The following is a 21,270-nucleotide window of genomic DNA, read 5'->3' on the forward strand; positions in this document are numbered from 1 at the left end:
TGCGGACATCCTGTTTTAGTTCCTGGTGTAGGGAAGAAGCAAAGCACTACCAACAGGCACGGTTTTTCTCAATCTGTCCAAGTAATAGCATTTTAAGATTTCATATACCAAAAATTCCCTCCTAAAATTTTTGTTTTCCTGTTTCTCCAAGAAATTCCCACATTCCCAGTAAGTTCTTCCTTACTTCAAGTTAAAATTAAGAATGTGTGTAAAATCAACAGACACGTTCTACACAAAATGTTAAGAACTTTATTTTGATATAGTAACAAACTAACTAGTGGTTTGAAATCCTATCTGAGAACTTAATTTGTGTCAAAAGAGGAGAAACTAAGAGACAGTTCTCTTTTGGGATTATAATGGGGGGGGATTCTAGTTTGAAACAGTAAATGAAATGTAAATTTGAGCCATCATGGAGAAATGTATAATTTGCTTGCTTGTATGTGCAAATTTGAAAAGCAATCTATTAACCATGAAAATAAATCAATTATATTTGTCAAAAGAATGAAACATATTCATTAGCTATATTGTGGAGTGTTTGGTTACAAAACAGATTAAAGCAAAAGCTAAGGAAAATGTGAATACATTCTAAGATATGAAATCTTGACAATTTTATCTCTAATAGGAAACTCCTATACATACTAAACATATTTAACAGCATGGAGATTAATACAACTTTCAAGACAGACCTTAAAATCTTTAATGATAAGAAAAAGTATTTTAAATTTTCTTCGTTTGAACATTTTAGAATGGTGAAAGCTAGCCAAAAAAATCTAATATACAAGTAAAATTAACAAAATGATCGAGGCAGGCTTTCAAAGTGGTTTTTAGGTACCAAAAGAATGTGCTTATCTCAATAGCAAATAGAATATTGCTATTCTAATGTAAGACATGACTTGATTCTTTACTCTAAAAGGCCTAAATTAGTAGGAAAAGGAAATACTATTTCTGTTTTTACAAATATATTTTTAATTCACTTCCTTTTAAGAGAAATGTCCCTCGGGCGCCTGGGTGGCTCAGTGGGTTAAGCCGCTGCCTTCGGCTCAGGTCATGATCTCAGGGTCCTGGGATCGAGTTCCGCATGGGGCTCTCTGCTCAGCAGGGAGCCTGCTTCCTCCTCTCTCTCTGCCTGCCTCTCCAACTACTTGTGATTTCTCTCTGTCAAATAAATAAATAAAATCTTTAAAAAAAAAAAAAGAGAGAGAAATGTCCCTCATTCTTAGGAAAAAGGGAGAAACAAAACCAAAAACATGCTGAAAGATTAGGGTCATTAATTTAGCTTTGCCTAATACATTGTGTAACAACAGCTACACCCAGTGGCCAGAAATGAGTAGTGACGTTTTGTAGCTATAATGTTACCGTAAAAGGTAAATTTAGAAATAGGGATTTTTCAATTTATTTACTGTTGTAGGGTAAGGGTTATTTTTCATTACAAATTGTTTTAAAGAAACACTCAAGAATTTGGGGGGGGGGGGACAGATGCCTTGGCTCATAAGCTTGAAACAAGCTTGAAACATGAATTCAGTTTTTAGGAGTAGCTAAAATAAAACTCAAACCAGAGAGAGAACATACAGATACTTTATTGCTCACCTTTCACACAAAGCACACCTCCAGCCATTTTCTTTCACAGCTTGACAATGTTTATGTATACAAAAACCCAGCAAGAAGCTTCATGTCGACTTCAGTAAAGGAGAATGTAAAACATCAACTCAGCCAGGCTTTTGTTTTCTGCAGCAATAATAAAGGGCCTCCTGCACTAAGCAAAAATCTGTCCTCTTACTTGGTAGTGCATTTCTTCCATTACAAAAAAAGTCTCCTGCCCAAGGCAAACTAACTTGTGTTTGCTGAGCCAGTGGTATTAACTCGTGCATAAAACAAATTTCAGTTTGCTGTTTCTTCTAACAGATTTCAAGTAAAAATAAAGTTTAAGGAGGAACTTGTTTTGAATGGATGCAGGTCAGTCTGAATTGCTATACTATATAAATGCCTACATGTACTATAGGTTCACAACTTAGTTTTTGCTTTTATAATCTTTACGGATTTTGGCCATGTTCAAGGTTTTCAGAATTGAGCATATGGTACAGTATTCCATCAAAAGGATAAGGCTACTATGAATGTGCTATCTGCAGAAGAGCTCATTTAATAGGAACTGACTTAAGAGTCTATCATGAAGCAAATGTGGCATAACCTCTCTGAATAAAAAGCCAATCAGGGCAGAACTGTGCTTGGAAAATAGGTGTTAGAATACTTTCAGGAAAACACATACAAATGGACTGTTAATATGAGGAAGGTTTCCTAGTTGAAAATCTAAAAAAATCTAGGAGAATCCTCATTTCCAAAAAACCGCTTTTTGAAAACTACTTATTCAAGTAATTTCTTACCAAAAAAGTATGCATGTTCTGACTGTGGAATTAGTCTACTGGTCAGTTAAAGGCAATTTTAATTACCTTTTAAAAAATTCTTTATATAAAGGAGATGTTGTACGTGTTTCTCAAACAAACTTCATTATGTAAGTCCTTTAAAAAAAAAAAAAAAAAAAACAAGCCCACAAACAAACCCAACTGAACCGAATGAAGACCTACAAATACTTATCCCAAGTAGGAATCTGCCTGCCACCTGTGGTCTCACATTAATTCAAAATTGATGCTGGACTCAGGATTCTGAAACTAAGTTTCTATTACGTGAGCTCTAGCAAAAGTATAAGGTTTTGTAGCCTCAACTAGTATAATGTCTTCCCTGTCCAAATCCAGAATGATTATACTGATAACCTCCATGCTGGAAGTGCTGTTCAAATTGTCCCCCCTGGTGATAATTCTGGCTCCCCCTCCCCCCCCCAACCTCCTCCCTGGCCTCCACGTCCACCTCGGCCTCCGCGACCCCCTCTCCCTCCACGACCACTGCCTCGATCATTATGGTGCCCACCATCTTGGTATCTATTGTCCTGCTGATATCCACCACCCTGGTATCCACTTCCTGTATATGTTGATGTTTGGAAGCCACCATAACCGCCGCCTTGATAGCTACCACTGTGGCTACCACCATGATAGCCACCTGGCTGGAAACCTGAATCCCGATAACCACCATCTTGGTAGCCACCTCCTCCTCCACTCCCTCCATCTGTCCAGCCTCCTTGATGCTTATTTCCTCTTCCTCCCCCTCGGCTACCATGGTCGTAGCCACCACGTCCACCTCTCCCTCCTCCTTGTTCATGACCTCCTCGTCCTCCGTATGAGGAATGTTCATAACCACCTCTCCCTCCTCGGCCTCCTGCTTGCTGCTGGGGCCCATCTTGCCTTTTCTGCCACGGTGGCATCTCTGGAGGTGGAGGTTCAATTTCATTGGGTCTACCTCCTCTGTCAGGCACCCTGCCCATCAACACCTATGGGATAAGAAAGCTATTTTAAACTACTGTATTTTATAAATAGAAATGAATGTATCTGAAAGAAAATTAAAGGTACTTCAATCACCTTATTGATGGCACAGGCCGTTTTTTCTCTTATAGAGCCACTGCTTGTCCTTAAAATCTTCGACAAGTCTTGTCTTGCAGCCAAAAGGTGGGCAACAGAAATAGTACTTTTAGGAGACAAAACTGAACGTTTTGGCTGATAAACCTTTGCTAATTTTTCTGTCTGACTCTGTTGAAACAAAGTGTTCAAAGACAAAAGTCAATTTTCAAAATGACAACACTGATTTTTTTTTTTTTTAGTTTAAGAGAGAATGAGAGCTAGAGAGAGAAAGGGCATTCTTTCTTTTCTTTTTTAAAGATTTTATTTGAGAGAGAGAGAGAATGAGAGGAGAGACGTCAGAGAGAGAAGCAGACTCCCTGCTGAGCAGGCAGCCTGATGTGGGACTGGATGCCAGGACTCCAGGATCATGACCTGAACTGAAGGCAGTTGCTTAACCAATTGAGCCACCCAGGCGCCCAAGAGAGCGGGCATTCTTACAGAGGGAGAGACAGAGGGAGAGAAGCAGACTCCCCACTGAGCAGGGAGCCCAGTGTTGGGCTCAATCCCAGGACCCCGGGATCACGACCCAAGCTGAAGGCAGACGCTTCATCAATGGAGCCACCCAGGTGCCCCAGAAACACTGATATTAAATAAGCTAAAGACTTCCAAAATGTCTGATAATAATAGTTATTAGGCTTAAGATGGGAGGATAAAAGTTACACTCCCCGGTGATCCTACCTAGTCAAGAAATACCGTAAGGCACAGCTGTTAAGAACCACAGTATTACTGCCTCACTCTCTGCACATTATCAAGTAGACAGTTTTTTAGCTAAGAGGTGCAGTCTGTTGTTTTTGAATGATTATTTCTATCAAAGATAACACAGGAAAGGACAGCTGTTTCCTACACAACGGCCCCAGGAGAGAACAATTTGCTACTGACTAGCTGTGAGATCTCAGACAAAGCCTCCCATTTACTGGTCTCCAGTTGGTTTTTTTGTTTTGTTTTGTTTTGGTTTGTTTTTTAGTTGCAAAATGAGGGGAGTTAAGAATGATCTTTGACGCCCTTTTCCAACAAATACCCTCCAACAATTTTGCAGCCAAACAGGGCTGTACCAAAGTTTAAAGATTTTAGGCGAAAATAACATATTTAGGGCGCCTGGGTGGCTCAGTGGGTTAAGCTGCTGCCTTCGGCTCAGGTCATGATCTCAGGGTCCTGGGATCGAGTCCCGCATCGGGCTCTCTGCTCATCGGGGAGCCTGCTTCCTCCTCTCTCTGCCTGCCTCTCTGCCTACTTGTGATCTCTCTCTGTCAAATAAATGAATAAAATCTTAAAAAAAAAAAAAAAAAAAGAAAATAACATATTTAGGAGAACTACATAGGGCACTTGGGTGGCTCAGGCTCAGTTGGTTGGGTGACTGCCTTTGGCTCAGGTCATGTCTCCAGAGTACCGGGTTCAAGTCCCACATGGGGCTCCCAGCTCTGCAGGGAGTCTGGTTCTCCCTCTGACCTCCCCTCTCAAGCTCTCTCTCCCTCTTAAAAAAAATAAAATCTTAAAAAACAAAAAAACTACATAAAAATTTTTTTTGGAGTCAACTAAAAAAAAAAAATCTGTTTTCAAACATGAATGCACTATTATGGGAACATATAATACACAAATGGACCAACCTCCCCATAAGTTCAAGGATTAATTCCATTTCAGGGTCCTAAGGATGTGAACTCATTTGTACCAATTACTTTCTGCTCACTGATCATACAGTAGATACTTACTAAATACCCGTTGAATGACCAAGATCTTTACCTGGATTATCTCATTTAGTCTGAAGTAAAACTGAAGTCTTACTAGATTCTCCAATTCTCTATAAATATTTAGTAATGTCTGGTCTTGCTAAATCCAGTATTTCTAATTATAATTAGCAAATGAAACTGTTAGCTTTAAGTATAATAAATGAGTAATATAAAAATTGTTTTAGTGGAAAAAAATTTATTTTAGTGATATTTAGTCTTTTAGTGATTTTTAAATACTCTCTGTTTCTCTTACAAGTAAGTCCTCCCAGTAGGGTCTAAAAGATATCATTTTGTTAAAAAATATTAAAAAGCTGAAAAATAATGTTTTCATTATTCCTGGAAGGCTGAAAGAATTGCTACGCAACAACTCACTGAAGAAAACTTCCTGTGTGTCTCTTATGCATTTCTCTTTAGTCTTCACTGTACCTGACCTGTGCTATGAATGTTTAAGTCTCATGTCTATAAATATTCTGCTCTTTTAAAATATTTACTATGGGGTGCCTGGGTGGCTCAGTGGGCTAAGCAGAAGCCTTTGGTTCAAGTCATGAACTGAGGGTACCGGGGATGGAGCAGTAAATCATCAGGCTCCCAGTTCAGAGGGAGTCGGCTTCACCCTCTCCTTCTGCCCCTCCCTCCAGCTTGTGTACTCTCTCTCAAATATAAATAAATAAGTAAGTAAGTAAGTAAATAAAATATTTAATATGTACCTTAGCTCTGTCAGACCAGCCAAAAGACTGGACAGTGACATCCAAACGTTTTATTAGCAGCTTTCTCCGAACTTCATATTCATTGGCTATGGCTTGGTTAATTGCTTCTATCTTTTCCTAAAAAGGAAATTTGAAAGACCAGTTAGAATTTAAATGTGCCTGACACACTGTTCCAAAAAGGCAGAGACCATGTCTCTTTTATTCATAACTGATTCCCCAGCACTTAACACAAAACAAATTACTTAATATACTACTAAAAGTTATTATAAATTCATTAAATAATAGGCTAAATAATGCCTCAAAACATAATAAAGATTAAGTATGAATTCTTATTTAGCCTTCCCATAATTTGCTGTGTGAAGTTGAGCCCAATGACGTTTTTGGCTTGAAGGCAACCCATTTGGCAATTAAAAACATACTGAACTTCAATTTATTTGGACCAGCTATGTGAAATATTTACAAATTATGAGGTAAGTATTTCTAACCTTCCACAAATAAAATTATTCTGAATAAATCTTCAGATTCACCAAAATGGAGTCTAAGAATGTCCACCTAGGAAGCTACATATTGGAAAACATAACCTCAACAGCACAAACTGTGTCAACATCATGAGATAGGTAAGTGGTTCTTCACCAAGAATACTCAAGATGACTGCTACTCACCCAGTGGGCTGGTCCCATTGGCTTCTTCAATAAAGGCTTTCCCACATGGTTAGGTGGAACTTTTGCTAATGTCTCCTTTAACTGACACAAACACATAAATGAATGAATAAACAAATCTAAAAGTACAACATATCCTCCTCATCTTCCCAATTCCCATCATATCTTGCCATCAAAAGAAGATTCCTGACAGAGGCAAAGGTGGAGGATGTTTTGAAATGTACAGGACCCACACGATAAAGACACTCACTTGTCCCACTCCTCACGTGCCTAAGGAAGCATGATTCCTTCACTGTACCTAGAACAGTGCCTGACAACAGTAGGCACTCAATGTGTATTTGTTGAATGGATGAATGAACACACAGAGAAATATGGACTATGGATACAGTGCTGCTCCCCTGTAGAGTTCAGCCAAATTTGTGCATCATGGTGTCCATCTACCCCACAATGCAAATGTACCAATTCTTGGAGTCCAGCAGATATGCATACAGAGAGTAACTCTGCTATAATAAATATCATTCTTACAGTCATTAATTTATTATTAAAGTTGCTTAGTCCTAGTCAATTATATTTAAAAAACCTCTTAACTATTAATGTGTGGCATAAAAATAATTCTGACTTATTTTCACATACTAGATTATGTTAGTAGTCAATAAACCTAGTTTGCCAATTGAAACATAAGATTCAAATGACTGGATTAAAAACCAACAACATTTACATCCCTTTCTGTCCAGTCAATGAAAGGAGGGTGGTAACATTTAATGATCGAGAACTTAAAAACTGCGTCAAAGTTCAATGATAAGATTTTAAAAAGGACTTAAGTCTTCATTCTTTTTACATTATACCTAGTTTATTTCAGCTTATAAATCAAAGTGTAAATTTTCCTGTTTGAAAAAGAAACATGCTAACAAGTTAAAAAAAATAGTAAAATACTAATTTCTCTTTAAGGTATTGAGGATTTAAAACCCAAAACTCATTTAGTACAATGAATAATATGCACATTAGGTTCCCATTAAGAGAAATTAACTTGCTTCATTTCAAACAAATGTAGGACTATGCCTTTAATACACTACAATCTGGTACTAAAGGTCTTACTTTTTTTTCAATCCCGCTGAAGAATTGGAACATAGTTATATTGGCTGGAGGTTTGGACATTCCTAGAGCAATACATATGCCTTTCAACTCTTGAAAGACCTCACTACCGCCTCCTTCTTGAGCTTTTTTTGGAGGAGTATTCACACAGAGCATTCTGGCAGCTTCTAGTTCTGAGATGAGGTATGCTGAAGTAAACAAAATAAGATTTCAAAATGAGATACAGCTACAGTTAATAATCATAAGTCTGGAGTCACAACTCTATAGACCTAATGATACGTAACTTTTAAAGCTGCAAGAATGGATAAAAACAAGAAAAGAAAACCATTTTTACCTGCAAATGACATAACATATAAACTGGTTCTGTAATTCAGGTATTTAATCCATATATGTTTAAAGGGTAATTTATAAATAAGTGATTCTTCTTCGAAACCAAAGTATCAAGGTAGATCACATCTAAAAATCTGGATTCTTATAACCCACTATTTAGGAACTCCAGAACAGGGGTTGGCATCTGTTAACAAATCTGCAAAAGGTGGAAGGTAGCCAACTTCAGCAACAGTTGGAACCGGCTTTTATTATTTACTTCTCACCACTGACATGCACCAGTGATAAAACTCTCTTGTTCTCTTACCTTCCAATACTTAGGCAGTCTGTTCAGAACTGGCATAAAATATTTACAAGTGGTCAAACTTAACTTACAAAAGGGGGAAGACACGAAACTCCCCAAAAGCTCCTTTCTCATGGCTTCCAGTAGCTTAATGCCACTCTCTCTGTTTAAAGAAAACTTTCTTTCATCTATAAAACCCTCTTCTCGGTATTCCCTTTCTTCCTACCTTCCTCACTCTCCCCCCACTCCCGAAAAATAGTATCAACAAAACTTTCTAATCTTTTCTTAACAGAAAATATCAATGGTATCAATATCATCCCCTTGTGTGTTGATTTCAGCCAGGCATAATGGACAGCTGCAATCTGCTTCAGGTAACTGAGGGTATAAATATCCAATCTTATTCCTTTAACTTTTAAACTTTTATGAAAGGACATTTAAATTTTTATGAAAGATCTTTTATGAAAGATGGGATCTCAGGACTTCAGGTTATGTGACAAAGTGAGAACCTTCTGATAACATTAGAATGATAGCTTTGGAAAAAATATTTTCTGGGCTCTTAAGTCCTATTAAAAGTTCAAAAGAATGATCAGCTTGAGTATCTCATTTCCTACACCTAAGATGTAATGCTAGAACAATAAATACAGCTAAGTTTCTGCAAAGGTCACTCTAAATGGCTTTGATAAAATCTTAGTGTGTTCTGTTACAGCAAACTGTAGGAGTTAAAAGATCAAAAAAGTAAAACACCACTGTCATGAAAATAACCACTGTTTTCCTAAGTAAGATATTACTGGAACATTACCACACTCATTTCCATAATCTCTATGACTAGCACATGCTACAATAGTGGAAGTTAAGCAGTTGTGACAAACACCCTATGGCTCACAAAGCTGAAAATATTTACTGTCCCAACCTTTAAAGTAAAAGTTTGCCAACCCTTGTTCTAAAAAATCATATGATTTAATAAACTGATTCTCTAAATTTGGGACATTAACTCAGGCATCCACGAAATTAGTTCACCAATACAATACAATTACCATCAAAAAACATTATCTGTTACTGATGTGTTCAAAGTACCAGGAAGGGCACTGGAGATATAATATAAAGCAAACAAAACAGATGATCTCTACTGACAATCTAGTTAGGAATAAAGAATATATGCATTCGCGATGAGGAATTCTTCATCTATTAGGAACTCAGATTATCTGACTTTTTTTTTTTTTTTTTAACCTAAGGGAAATAATCTGACAACCAGAGAGGCAATAAATAGCCAAAACTTCTTCACCAGACACAAGAGAGTTTTTTAGCCGCCCATTCAAAGACTAATCTATTTTACTGACAATTCAATGAGATTGGTTATTTTCCCCCTTGGAAAAATATACTAAAAGATTCAAATCAGTAAGGTAAAGGGTGCTGGAGAAATAAGTGAAATTATAGCACCAAAAGATAACAACTGAACTTGGAAAGATGAGAAATATTTATACAGAGAAAATAAGAGAATGAGCACATAAATACTAGCATGACAGAGAATACAAACTGAGGGAAACATTTTAAAAGGGAAACAGCCAAAAGCAAAGAAAAGGAGGAGTGAATAGTGTATGTGTCCATGAATTCCAAGAGCAGCATAACCTTTAGTTGGTTTTAGTCATTCAGTTGAGAAGCAAATAGTTGTGTATTACTGAAGAGCTTCTGAGGCGATAAATTATTAAAGTCTGTAAGTTGTAACCCCAAATCCAAAATAATATTCAGGGCAGTCTTTTTATTTAACAGGAAGGAGTCAAAGGCATTTTATAACGATTTATATTCAAAGTGGTTTTTGTAAGTCAGAACACTAAATAAGGCCAAACTCTGAGCTCCTTGAAAGAATTAGTTATTCACGGTCATTAGCAAGTTTTCCATGAAGTTCTTATCTTTCTATGTAAGATAACATATCCTGAGTGCCAAATGTTAGGTTTCGGTAAGCAGTGTTACAAAGGAAGAATGAGTGAGTACACTGTGGCTGAGCCAGTGACAGAAATCACACAATCTGAAGGATACTGAATGCATGCGTAAGAACAATATGCAGCAATATCAGTATTTAAAGTAGTATCTGACCTATGTATCCACCTCCCGTCCTCCACAATCATTCAACAAAGGGGAAATTATGTGAAGTGACTCTGGAATAACTCGGTGCCTCGGTATAATGGCAATGAATACATTTTCTTTTTTTTTTTTTTTTTTCCAAAACTGAACCTTCAAAATGGGAGCTGTCTCGTTTTTCCGAAACCAGTACAGTTGGAAAGACAGTATTTTAAAAATCCTCTGTACTGTGTTTGTCATATAAGAACTATAATATTCAGTTAACCAAAGCTTATTCTGAATGTGTCTCAGACTGCTATAAAAATTCTGAGTTAAGACTATTGGTTGTGGTTGCTGGAGAGTTCATTTAAGGCAATAAAATTTGTGAGTTTACTTACTGTTTTTCAGGGTGAAGAAAGAAATAGTAGTTAGTATATAAAAAACATGGAAGGAAAGAATTTTCATAACAATTTACTTCCCAGAATGATCAGTAAGCACAGGAACAATTCGAATACTATTCTAGAAAATTTTACATTGTAATTTGATATATTTACAAACAAAACCAAAACCTCCAAACAATTACCCAACCACAAAGAAATATCCACAATATAAAACACTTTAATTTTACTAAAAAATCTTCATCATTCCCACACTACCTTCCTAGTCTATTTTAAAATGTGTTTCCAGTCTAGAATGCTAAGGTTTAGTGATCACACACTTGAACCCGTGGCGCTAACTTTCGTCATATTAGGTGACGCACAATAGTACCAGCAAAGTTAAATGATAGAAGAGTAGAAATTATGAAACAATGCTGCTACCACTGCAGAGGCCCTCCACTAGCCTCTAAGTTAGAAATGTAATAGTTTTTTTTAAGAAGCATTCTGAAATAAATCCATAATGAAATAGTGTAACAGTCAGTTTATTAGTCAAAGAAAACATGAATATAAAAATAATAGCTACATTCTAGTAGCCATGAACTTACTGAGCAAAAGGAGGCAGTTCTTCTGAACGAGAAGGCGCTTGGTCACATCCCCAGATGTCAGTGATAGATATGGACAGTTCATCTCCCCTAGTAGCCCACTCACCTCAAGCTGGAATTCTTCAGCTTCACTTGGGCCTTTTAAGAATTAAAAGAACTTTAATAAAAATGACTTTTTCCCATTAGCATAAAAGTTATATACAAATGGAGAGTTCTAATAGTATTTTCCTAGCACAAGTTACTTTACTAATTCATCCTTTCTCACACCACTGCCAACTTTCTTAAGACGTTTTCATTACAGGGGCGCCTGGGTGGCTCAGTGGGTTAAAACCTCTGCCTTCAGCTCAGGTCATGATCTCAGGGTCCTGGGATCACACCCCACATTGGGCTCTCTGCTCAGTGGTGAGCCTGCTTCCTCCTTTCTCTCTGCCTACTTGTGATCTCTGTCAAATAAATAAATAAAATCTTTAAAAAAAGTTTTCATTACATAAGTCCCTTATTTGAGAATCTTTAATTATTTCCTAATTTCTACCCCATCTAATCTAATAATTTGTTTGCCTTCAAAGATTTCTTCAGAACTTCTATGCTTCACCTTCCCACGCCCATTGCTGTAGTAGTACCTATGACATGTATGTACTAGTTACCTTTTATCTCCATACATATTCTATTTGTGCCAGGTCAGTCTCCCCACTGTCCCAAGAACAGTGTTATTTCTACTTCTGTGCCTTCATTTAAAGTTATTCCCTGTGGCTGATATACCGTCTACTTTCCCTTCACCTATCAAATCCCACCTCCCCATTAAAGCCCATTGGCTCCTTGATAAGACCTTCCCCAAGTCCTGTTATACTCACTGATTTCCTCCCCCTGTGAGCTGCAAAGTTAGATTACTGTACTAATCTCCAGTTTCATTTGTGCCTAATATTCCCACTGAGATTAAAGTTAGCAAACATGACTTGTAGTTCTATATTCCCAAACATGTTAAGTAGAGAGTTCATTTTGTGAACCAAGAAGAAACAATGCTCCTTCTCCCTTACTTTCTGATGGTTCTCTATCACGCAAGGGCAAAAATTAACTTGACCTGGGTTCATTTTCTTTTCTTTCTTTTTTTTTTTTTTTTTAAAGATTTTATTTATTTGCAAGAGAGAGCACACAGTAGAGAGAGCAACTGTGAGCAGGAGGGAGAGGGAGAGAGGGAGCAGCAGACTCCCTGCTGAGCAGGGAGCCTGATGCAGGACTTGATCCCAGGACCCTGGGATCATGACCTGAGCCAAAGGCATTTAATTGACTGAGCCAACCAGGTTCTGTGGGTGCATTTTCTCATCTGTAAAATGGGAAAGCTGTATTATCAATGTTTTGCAAGCTGTTCTGTGAACTCAAATTCCACAGAACTCCTTTAGAAACAGCTGTGGAGGATGAGGAGCGTTGTGTAAGAAGCACTACCTCTTAACTTCAACTAAACCGGTACACCGTTACCTGTTTTGTATGCTGGCGTCAACGTTTTTGTTTGAACAAAGGGGTTCCAGGTTACAAATAGTTGTCATCTATTGAAGGTGTTTTCCCAAGTCCCTACAATCTCATAAATGTTAGGTCAAGAGGCAGTGTTAAAGAGTACTGGCTCCCAAACTTGACTGCTGGGGTTGAATTCTGGCGGTATCACGTACTAGTTGTGTGACCTCAGGCAGTGAGTTGTGTGTATCATGTACTAGTTGTGTGACCTCAGACAGTTTAACCTAGCTGTGCTTCCTTTTTCAACATATAAAAGAGTAATAAAACCAGGGCACCTGGGTGGCTCAGTGGGTTAAGCCTCTGCCTTCAGCTCAAGTCATGGTCTCAGGGTCCTGGGATCAAGTCCCACATTTTGGGCTATGTGCTCAACAGGAAACCTGCTACCTGCTTCTCTTTCTCTACCTCCCTCTTTACCGACTTGTGATCTCTTATCTGTCAAATAAATAAGTAAGTTCTTTAAAAAAAAAAGTAATAAAACCTGCTTCAGGTTTTAAATGACTTAACAAATGGAAACTGCTTACAACATATTGTTCAATAAATGTAAGCTGCTGCCATCATTACTGTTACCTGACAGTGTCCTTAGTAATCGGAACTGGGTGCAACTAACATGAGCACATTAAATATCCTGAATATGCAAGAAAGTGAGCTCTTCAAAATGGGATTCTGGGGGCACCTGGGTGGCTCAGAGGGTTAAGCCTCTGCCTTCGGGTCAAGTCATGATCTCAGGGTCCTGGGATCGAGCCCTGCATCAGGCTCTCTGCTCAGAAAGGGAGCCTGCTTCCCCCTCCCCCTCTGCCTGCCTCTCTGCCTACTTGTGATCTCTCTCTCTCTCTGTCAAATAAGTAAATATTAAAAAAAAAAAAATGGGATTCTGTGCGGGGAGGGGCGGGGATTATGTGTATAGTTCTCCATGAGGGGAAGTTAACAAGAGAGCATTTTTCTTTGTCTCCTATTGTAGGTTTACCTACAGTAGGAGGAAACCAGATGGTCAAGTGTTGGGTTCCAAGCTTTTGTCTCTTTTGCAGAGTCAACAAACTAGTGCTAATACAATAACAAAATTGGCAAATATAAAACAGCTCTCAATGCCTTATGAGATTTATCTCATAAATCTGACAGAGCTGCATCTGGTTGTGACAGACCTGACAATACATTCCCAACTTCTTAAGAAAGTGTTCTTTCTCCCCATATATAACAGGATTATAATGCATTTATTTTACATGCTATATGTACCTTTGGAATCTAAGAAAAACATCCCAATTTCCAGTTCTAGCCACTGATTTAAGAACTAACAAGCCAGGGTGCCTGGGTAGCTCATTGGGTTAAAGCCTCTGCCTTCCGTTCAGGTCATGATCTCGGGGGGCTCTCTGCTCAGCATGGAGCCTACTTCCCCCTCTCCCAGTGCCTGCCTCTCTGCCCACTTGTGATCTCTGTCAAATAAATAAATAAAAATCTTAAAAAAAAAAAATCTAACTAATAAGCCATGTTTCACAAAGAATGGAAAGTTCATATATGCTATACTTGTCTCCCATTTCTATATCTTAGTAATGTGGTCTTTTCAACCACTACAATGTTTTAGTACTTGCCCAACTATAATCTGTTTTCTCAACTTCCAAAATCACTTTATCTCTGAAAATAATGGAGGAAGAAAGTATTTGGGTTTCTTCATAAATCTTTTTTTTTAATTCACAAAAACTTAAAACTTCAGGTTTAGTACTACAATGTTCAACTGACAATACCCCAATTTTACTTTATATTTTGTATCTAACACTGAATGTTTACTTACTGTTAGTTGCTTGCACATTTTCCTCTAATTTACAGAATACTCTTAATTCAGACACCAGCCAAGCACAGAGTTTGGTAAACTCGGGGGAACTGGCTCCAGCAGAGACTGCCTGAGATAGAGCGCCATCTTCCAACAATGGACCCTTGTAACTGGTGAGTAAAAAATTATACTTCAGAAGAATAAAAAAAACCACACCTAATATTTTATACAAACACTATGTACATATTATTTGTATGAATAAACAATCATTTCACAAGTTACGAAAACCACTTTGCAAACTTAAAAATGTAAATAAAATTTATAGAAAACTAAATCTAAAATTTAAATTTTAATCTAATAAAATCTATTAGAAAAATAAGTTACACAACTGCATTTCCACCCTTCAAAATATACATAAATATTTAAGAATCATATATACTACTAAATTATGTCAACTTCTGTACATTATACTGAAAGCTCTTGCTATACAAAGATTTTCTTAACCGAATTGAATATTAAAACCCCAGTAACAAGTAACATACTGTAACATTAACAAGTGATTATACTATAGTTTACGATTTCAGAAATAAAATTTAAGTTACCTTTTCTAGAAATTTTTCCAGAAATCAATTAGGCTAGTTTTGTTTTGTTACTTTTTTTAAAAGCAAAAAACTTTCCAGTTAATCATTTATTTCCTTTTACCATATTTAAAGCTATTAAGACATACTAGTACCAGAGAAATGTCTGGATTAATTTAAAAGATTAGGGCGCCTGGGTGGCTCAGTGGGTTAAGCCGCTGCCTTCGGCTCAGGTCATGATCTCAGGGTCTTGGGATCGAGTCCCGCATCGGGCTCTCTGCTCAGCAGGGAGCCTGCTTCCTCCTCTCTCTCTCTGCCTGCCTCTCTGCCTACTTGTGATCTCTGTCAAATAAATAAATAAAATCTTTAAAAAAAGAAATTTAAAAGATTAGTAATTGCTGGCAAGTTGATATCTAGGTGAACTGGTGCATCTGAATCCTATTCCTTTGAAAATGATTCAAGCATAATTCTGAAGTATTATTAAATATCCAAACATTCATAAAAGACAATAGTGATAATGAATCACCTAGAATACATCTAGAACTAAAGATCCTGTCATTTTCAGGCTAATTAAAAAATAGATATTTTCCAGAAGATTATTTTAACTTTTAAGTGAAATATTGATAAAAAGTTATTGAAGGTGAAACATTAAATATACTTAAGATGATTTGATGTTTGAAAATATAGAGATGTTAGAGAAATGACAATACTTGATTCTTTTAAAATGCACCTATGTATTTATACACTGAATGGAATGGGAAAAAATCTTACATAAGAAATGAGATTATAGGGGCATCTGGGAGGCTCAGTGGGTTAAGCCTCTGCCTTCAGCTCAGGTCATGGTCTCAGGGTCCTGGGATGGAGCCCCTCATTGGGCTTCCTGTTCAGGAGGGAGCCTGCTTCCTCCCCTCTCTCTGCCTGCCTCTCTGCCTACTTGTCATCTCTCTCACTCTGTTCAATAAATAAAATCTTCAAGGAAAAAAAAAGTGAGATTATATATAGTCTGACATCTAGATTCAAACCACATATAATTAGACACTGTAATAAAGACACTAGGCCTAGAAATCTCTCCTTGTGTTACATATTTATAATGTTAGTTTATTCTATAAGTAGGTACTGAATTCCAGTGTGCCACATTAAAGACAAAAGATAGACATTTAAAATTCTAGTATTTCTCAGTGAATCCTTTAAAAGTACATGTCAATTAATTAAGCCTGAATTTTAATGAGTGAGCACCACCAAACTAAGTGGTTAGGCTTAAAATTTATAGCAAAGTTTTGAGAAAATCTGACGGTTTACCTTATAACCCATCTTGAGTATTTACTTGATTTACAATTACTATAGTAAACGTTTTTTTTTTTTTTAAGATTTTGTTTATTGGGGTGCCTGCGCAGCTCAGTGGGCTAAAGCCTCTGCCTTCGGCTCAGGTCATGATCTTAGGGTCCTGGAATCGAGTCCCACCCACATCGGGCTCTCTACTTGGCGGGGGTCCTGCTTCCCTTCCTCTCTCTCTGCCTGCCTCTCTGCCTACTTGTGATCTCTCTGTCAAATTAATAAATAAAATCTCAAAAAAAAGATTTTGTTTATTTGACAGAGAGAAAGATCACAAATAGGCAGAGAGGCAGGCGGGGGTGGGGAGAAGTAGGGTCCCCCCCATGCAGGGCTGGATCCCAGGACCCTGAGATCATGACCTGAGCCGAAGGCAGTCTTTAACCCACTGAGCCATCCAGGCACCCCTAAAAAAGTTACTTCTTTAGTACTCCAGAAAAGAAAAAATATAGTTAAAAAGGTAGAAGATGGGAAGAAATAGCGTCCATCACCAATTGTTAGGTAACATCTACCCAGGCAGTTCGACTACATTTAAATAAGGATCCCTTCTCTCATTTTACTACTCCTTCAATGCTAAACCTAAGTGTCATTTCTTCTAAGAAGCTTTTAGGACTTCATTTCCTTTCCAAGTAAAAGGACCTTCCTCAGTGCTCCTCATAGTATATTCTCAGTGTGAACTTCTCTTCCACCTCACTTTGTGCCCATATATGATCAGCCCAACACTGCCACAGAGCAGGTGTTCCTCAAGAAAATGTTTATTGAATGGATTTATATGTGAGCCAGCAATTTAGTCTGAGATGTCCACCAAAGAGACCATTTTGCTAAATGTGACTTTTACCTATGCTCTAATCAAAGAATTAAGTCCCCTAAAGTCTGGAATATTCATGAAAATTCAGAGCAAGTTCCAAAGAAAAGAACAATGGTAATTCACTTAAAGAAAAAAGATTTAGGGGCGCCTGGGTGGCTCAGTGGGTTAAAGCCTCTGCCTTCGGCTCAGGTCATGATCCCAGGGTCAAGCCCCACATCAGGCTCTCTGCTCAGCAAGGAGCCTACTTCCTCCTCTCTCTCTGCCTACTTGTGATTTCTCTCTCTGTCAAATAAATAAAATCTTTAAAAAAGAAAAAGAAAAGAAAAAAGATTTAAGCACTACCACTTCTTTTTCCAAAAACTTCCATCAGGACAGCAAATGACTTAATCGGCAGACGCTGAGAACCTGATGGTGTCCCTGCCTAAAGAAAGGTTCCCCCAAAGGTTTCCATGTCATGGAAAAACTTTTGCGGAAGGTTTTGATGAAGGACTTGTTACCTTATAAATATAGCTAGCTAAATCTATCTATCTATCTCTGTATTTTGGGCACCATTTACCTGTAGACAAATATTTAATCACACAATTTGTTTCTGGAAACACACTTAGACCAAAAGTTTCTAAATTCTCATTTTTGGTTTTGTTTTTTTTTTTAAAGGTTTTATTTATTTGACAAAGAGGGAGAGAGAGAACAGGAACACAAGCAGGGTGAGTGAGAGAAGGAAAGGAGGCCTCCTGCTGAGCAGGGAGCCCATGCAGGGCTCCATCCCAGGACCCTGGGATCACGACCCCCGAGCCAAAGGCAGACGCTTAAGGACTGAGCCAACCAGGCGCCCCTAAATTCTCAAGTTTTAAAGAGAACACTAATCTCAGGGACCCAGTGAGGTAAAAAGCCCTATTTCCAGCTTCTAGGTACCGCAATATGGTTGGGTAATTGTCAGAATGGACGAAATGCACAACAAACATGTAGGGACTTGGTGGCTGAAGATGCCTCATAGAGTAAGGGCTAATGGTGGCTCGACGAAGTACTGTGTCACTGTTAAGGGAAACAGCCAGTGAATGGTTCCCATGAAGGTGGTGACAGGTGAGATGCCTAAGAGAGCTGGCTAGCGGAACAGAGGCAGACATGTGGCTCAGAGAAGCCCGAGTGCATGCAGAGATGACTGGGCAAAGGAGATTTTTTGGAGAGAAATGGGGTGGGGTAGCAATACGGGCTCAAGAGAGGAGCAGGAAGTTTGGAGGACAACCAGGGAAAAAAGAGAATCAACTTTAGCAACCTCTAGAGTGAGGGGGTAGGGCAAGAAGATGGGGAGCAAGACGAGCAGCTCAGGGAGGGGGGTGGCAAGAACCCAGAGCCCAGACAATGACACGCATGACTGACAAACGCTGCGGGTTAACTCGGCTGCAGGGAGCACACAGCAGGCCTAGGGTCGTCGCTTTAGGAGGGCCCCGACCAGGCAGGGCTGACAGTGGACGTGGCATTGGGGTCCCAGAGCCGTAAGGAGGCGTCAGTCAGGAGCCACCGGGTGCGGCGTGCAGAGGCAGGTGTCCCTGACTGGGGCGGAGGACGTGTTCCCGGGGGCCGGCAGTGTGAGGTTTAGGAGACCCGTACCCTGGCAGTCTTACCCTAGATCTTCCAACGACTCCAAGATGTCAGTCTCCATGAGGTCACACTCCATGCTACTGTGGTATTCAAATTTCCGAGTCGTCAGGGTCCCCTCTTCGCCGGCAACGCGTACACTCGCGCATGCGCTGCTTCCCCGGAACTTCCAAATCGACAGCTGGCGCCTCAACCGCTGCACTGCGCATGTCCCGAGCGTGCGCAAGAAACTCGGTCCCGCCTGCCGCCCCACCCCTGCCGGCTAAGGGGTAGCCGGGCGGTACCGTCTTACACATGCGTAGTACTGAATAGCGAAGCCGGCGGCCCGAAGAAGGGCAGGAGGACTGGCTGCGTGGCAGATGGGCGTGGGGACCCACACCGAGGGGGAGCGCTCTAACCTTTCTTAATTGGGTGTACGCATGTGCGAATCTTCGGGCGAGGCGGGCGCGGAAAGAGCTTGGGGAGAGGGGGTCTCAAGACGTGGTGGGTGTGGGCTGTGAAAACGGAGTCTCCGGATACCTGGGAGTCACCCGAGTGGGTCCCCGCCGCGTGCTGGCCTGTCTCGCCTGAGCTCTGGGTCGTGCAAAAAGGGAAAAGTCCAGTTTAATTTCTTAGGACAGGCGCCGACTGGCCAGCGCCGAAATCCGCGGATCCCATGCCGTTTGTGGCCGCAGTAGCTTTAGTTCGGGATTAGAGAGGCGGCAATTTTCCGTGGCCACGGATGGGTTCAGAAGTTGTTGAATTCCGTTGCTTTTTCTCCCTCATTTCTTAAGCCCTTTCCAGACGTCTTATTCCCAGGCGTCCCCGATTTTAAAGAGGTGGTCGAGGGTAGGTGGGGCGTCATACCGTATCCGATAGAGTAACATACATTTAAATCCACACAATTTAAAGAGAGGAAACTTTTGTTTTTGACGTTTGTCTCTGGGACATTCAACTCTCGATGGCTTATGATTCCTTGTCCGTTATTGATTGGGTACATACTTAGAAATTACTGATAAATGAGGAAAGTTGTTTCAAAAGTGATGGCACATTTGGAAAATTACATTTAACCACGAGTTGGCATAATGTTGAATTGTGTAGGCATTTAGAGAATTCTCACACTCTGCCAGTAAATTTTATTTTATATTCTCAAAACATTTTTGTCTTAATGGCTAAATGCTCCTATTCTTAACAGTACTCCTTTTTTATTTCCTTATTTTGCATTATTTGCAGTGGGGAAAGGAATTCATATTTATTATGTACCTACCCTGGGATTGACATGGTATTACCCCTTTGATCCATATTATTTCATGCAACCATAAGCCTGTGTAGGTTTTACTCCCATTTTACAGATAATGACACTAAGGCTCAGAAGCTTAACAATCTGTTAAAAATCATAAGGCTATTAAGGAACTGGATTTTGAGACTGAGTTATATGTGAATCCTTACTCCTTCTGATTTGATTTAACTGGTTTAATAAGGATTTATATGTAGGATATGATAAAATGGGAAGATGTAGCTAGTGGAATTTGTTTAAGCCTGTATATGTATATACTAATTATAATGCAAATGGAATTATTATTTGTTCTTCTAGGATTGTTGAAGATGCTAACAAAAATAATGCTTAATGCAAATTCAACTGGGAAAATAAAGGGGTATCATTCTTGACTCACTTGATGTAGGTTGTAACATGTAATGTTTGTGAGTAAACAAGTGAAAATTCCCCCTAAATTTCCTCTTCTCTCTCTAATGCAATTAAATTATTTATTTTTTTTAATTTCTTCTTTTTAAGATTTTATTTATTTATTTGACAGACAGAGATCATAGAGATAGAGAGAGGAGGAAGCAGGCTCCCTGCTGAGTAGAGAGCCGATGCCCGGCTGGATCCCAGGACCCTGAGATCGTGACCTGAGCCAAAGGCAGAGGCTTAACACACTGAGCCACCCAGGCACCCCTAAATTATTTAATTTAAATTGAGAGTAGCCAACATAGTTTTTAAAAATACTTTTATATTTGCCGCAATAAAACCGATGCTTTAAAAAGTAAATATTGTCATTCCTGTAGGATCTACTAGGAATCGTGTGCACTTTATTTTGAAATATTTTATATTGTAAACTTATCTAAAGACCTCATTCAGGCTGAATTTAATTGAATGAAAAGAACAATGATCTGGGAGTCAAGTAAGGAGCCCAAGTTTTGGCCTCAGATTAGTACAGGAATGAATTTTCTAATATTTAAAGGTATCTGAAGTCCATCAGTTATTTATGAGAGATGATGAGTTTTCTGTGTAGAAGGTGTTCCACCCGAGGCTGGATGATGACTCGTGGAGGGTCTTACGAGAAAGGAGGCACAGGGCTTTTTACTAACCCTGGTGACCTTTGAT

The 21,270-nt window shown here is 39.0% G+C and overlaps 1 protein-coding gene across 1 annotated transcript; it reads right to left on the minus strand.

The window, feature by feature from the left end:
- Nucleotides 1–1,555: 1,555 nt before the first annotated feature.
- Nucleotides 1,556–19,100, minus strand: FAM98A (family with sequence similarity 98 member A). The gene is made up of 8 exons (XM_032352985.1): nt 18,935–19,100; nt 14,619–14,767; nt 11,333–11,467; nt 7,689–7,873; nt 6,597–6,677; nt 5,935–6,051; nt 3,465–3,632; nt 1,556–3,376 (listed from the first exon to the last, which is right to left on the minus strand). Exons 1-8 carry the CDS (start codon nt 18,985–18,987, stop codon nt 2,786–2,788), a joined length of 1,479 nt encoding a protein of 492 aa, XP_032208876.1. The 5' UTR covers nt 18,988–19,100; the 3' UTR covers nt 1,556–2,785.
- Between the last annotated feature and the right edge of the window lie 2,170 nt (nt 19,101–21,270).

This window comes from Mustela erminea, chromosome 7, assembly GCF_009829155.1.
Source record: "Mustela erminea isolate mMusErm1 chromosome 7, mMusErm1.Pri, whole genome shotgun sequence".
Classification (NCBI taxonomy): Eukaryota; Metazoa; Chordata; class Mammalia; order Carnivora; family Mustelidae; genus Mustela; species Mustela erminea.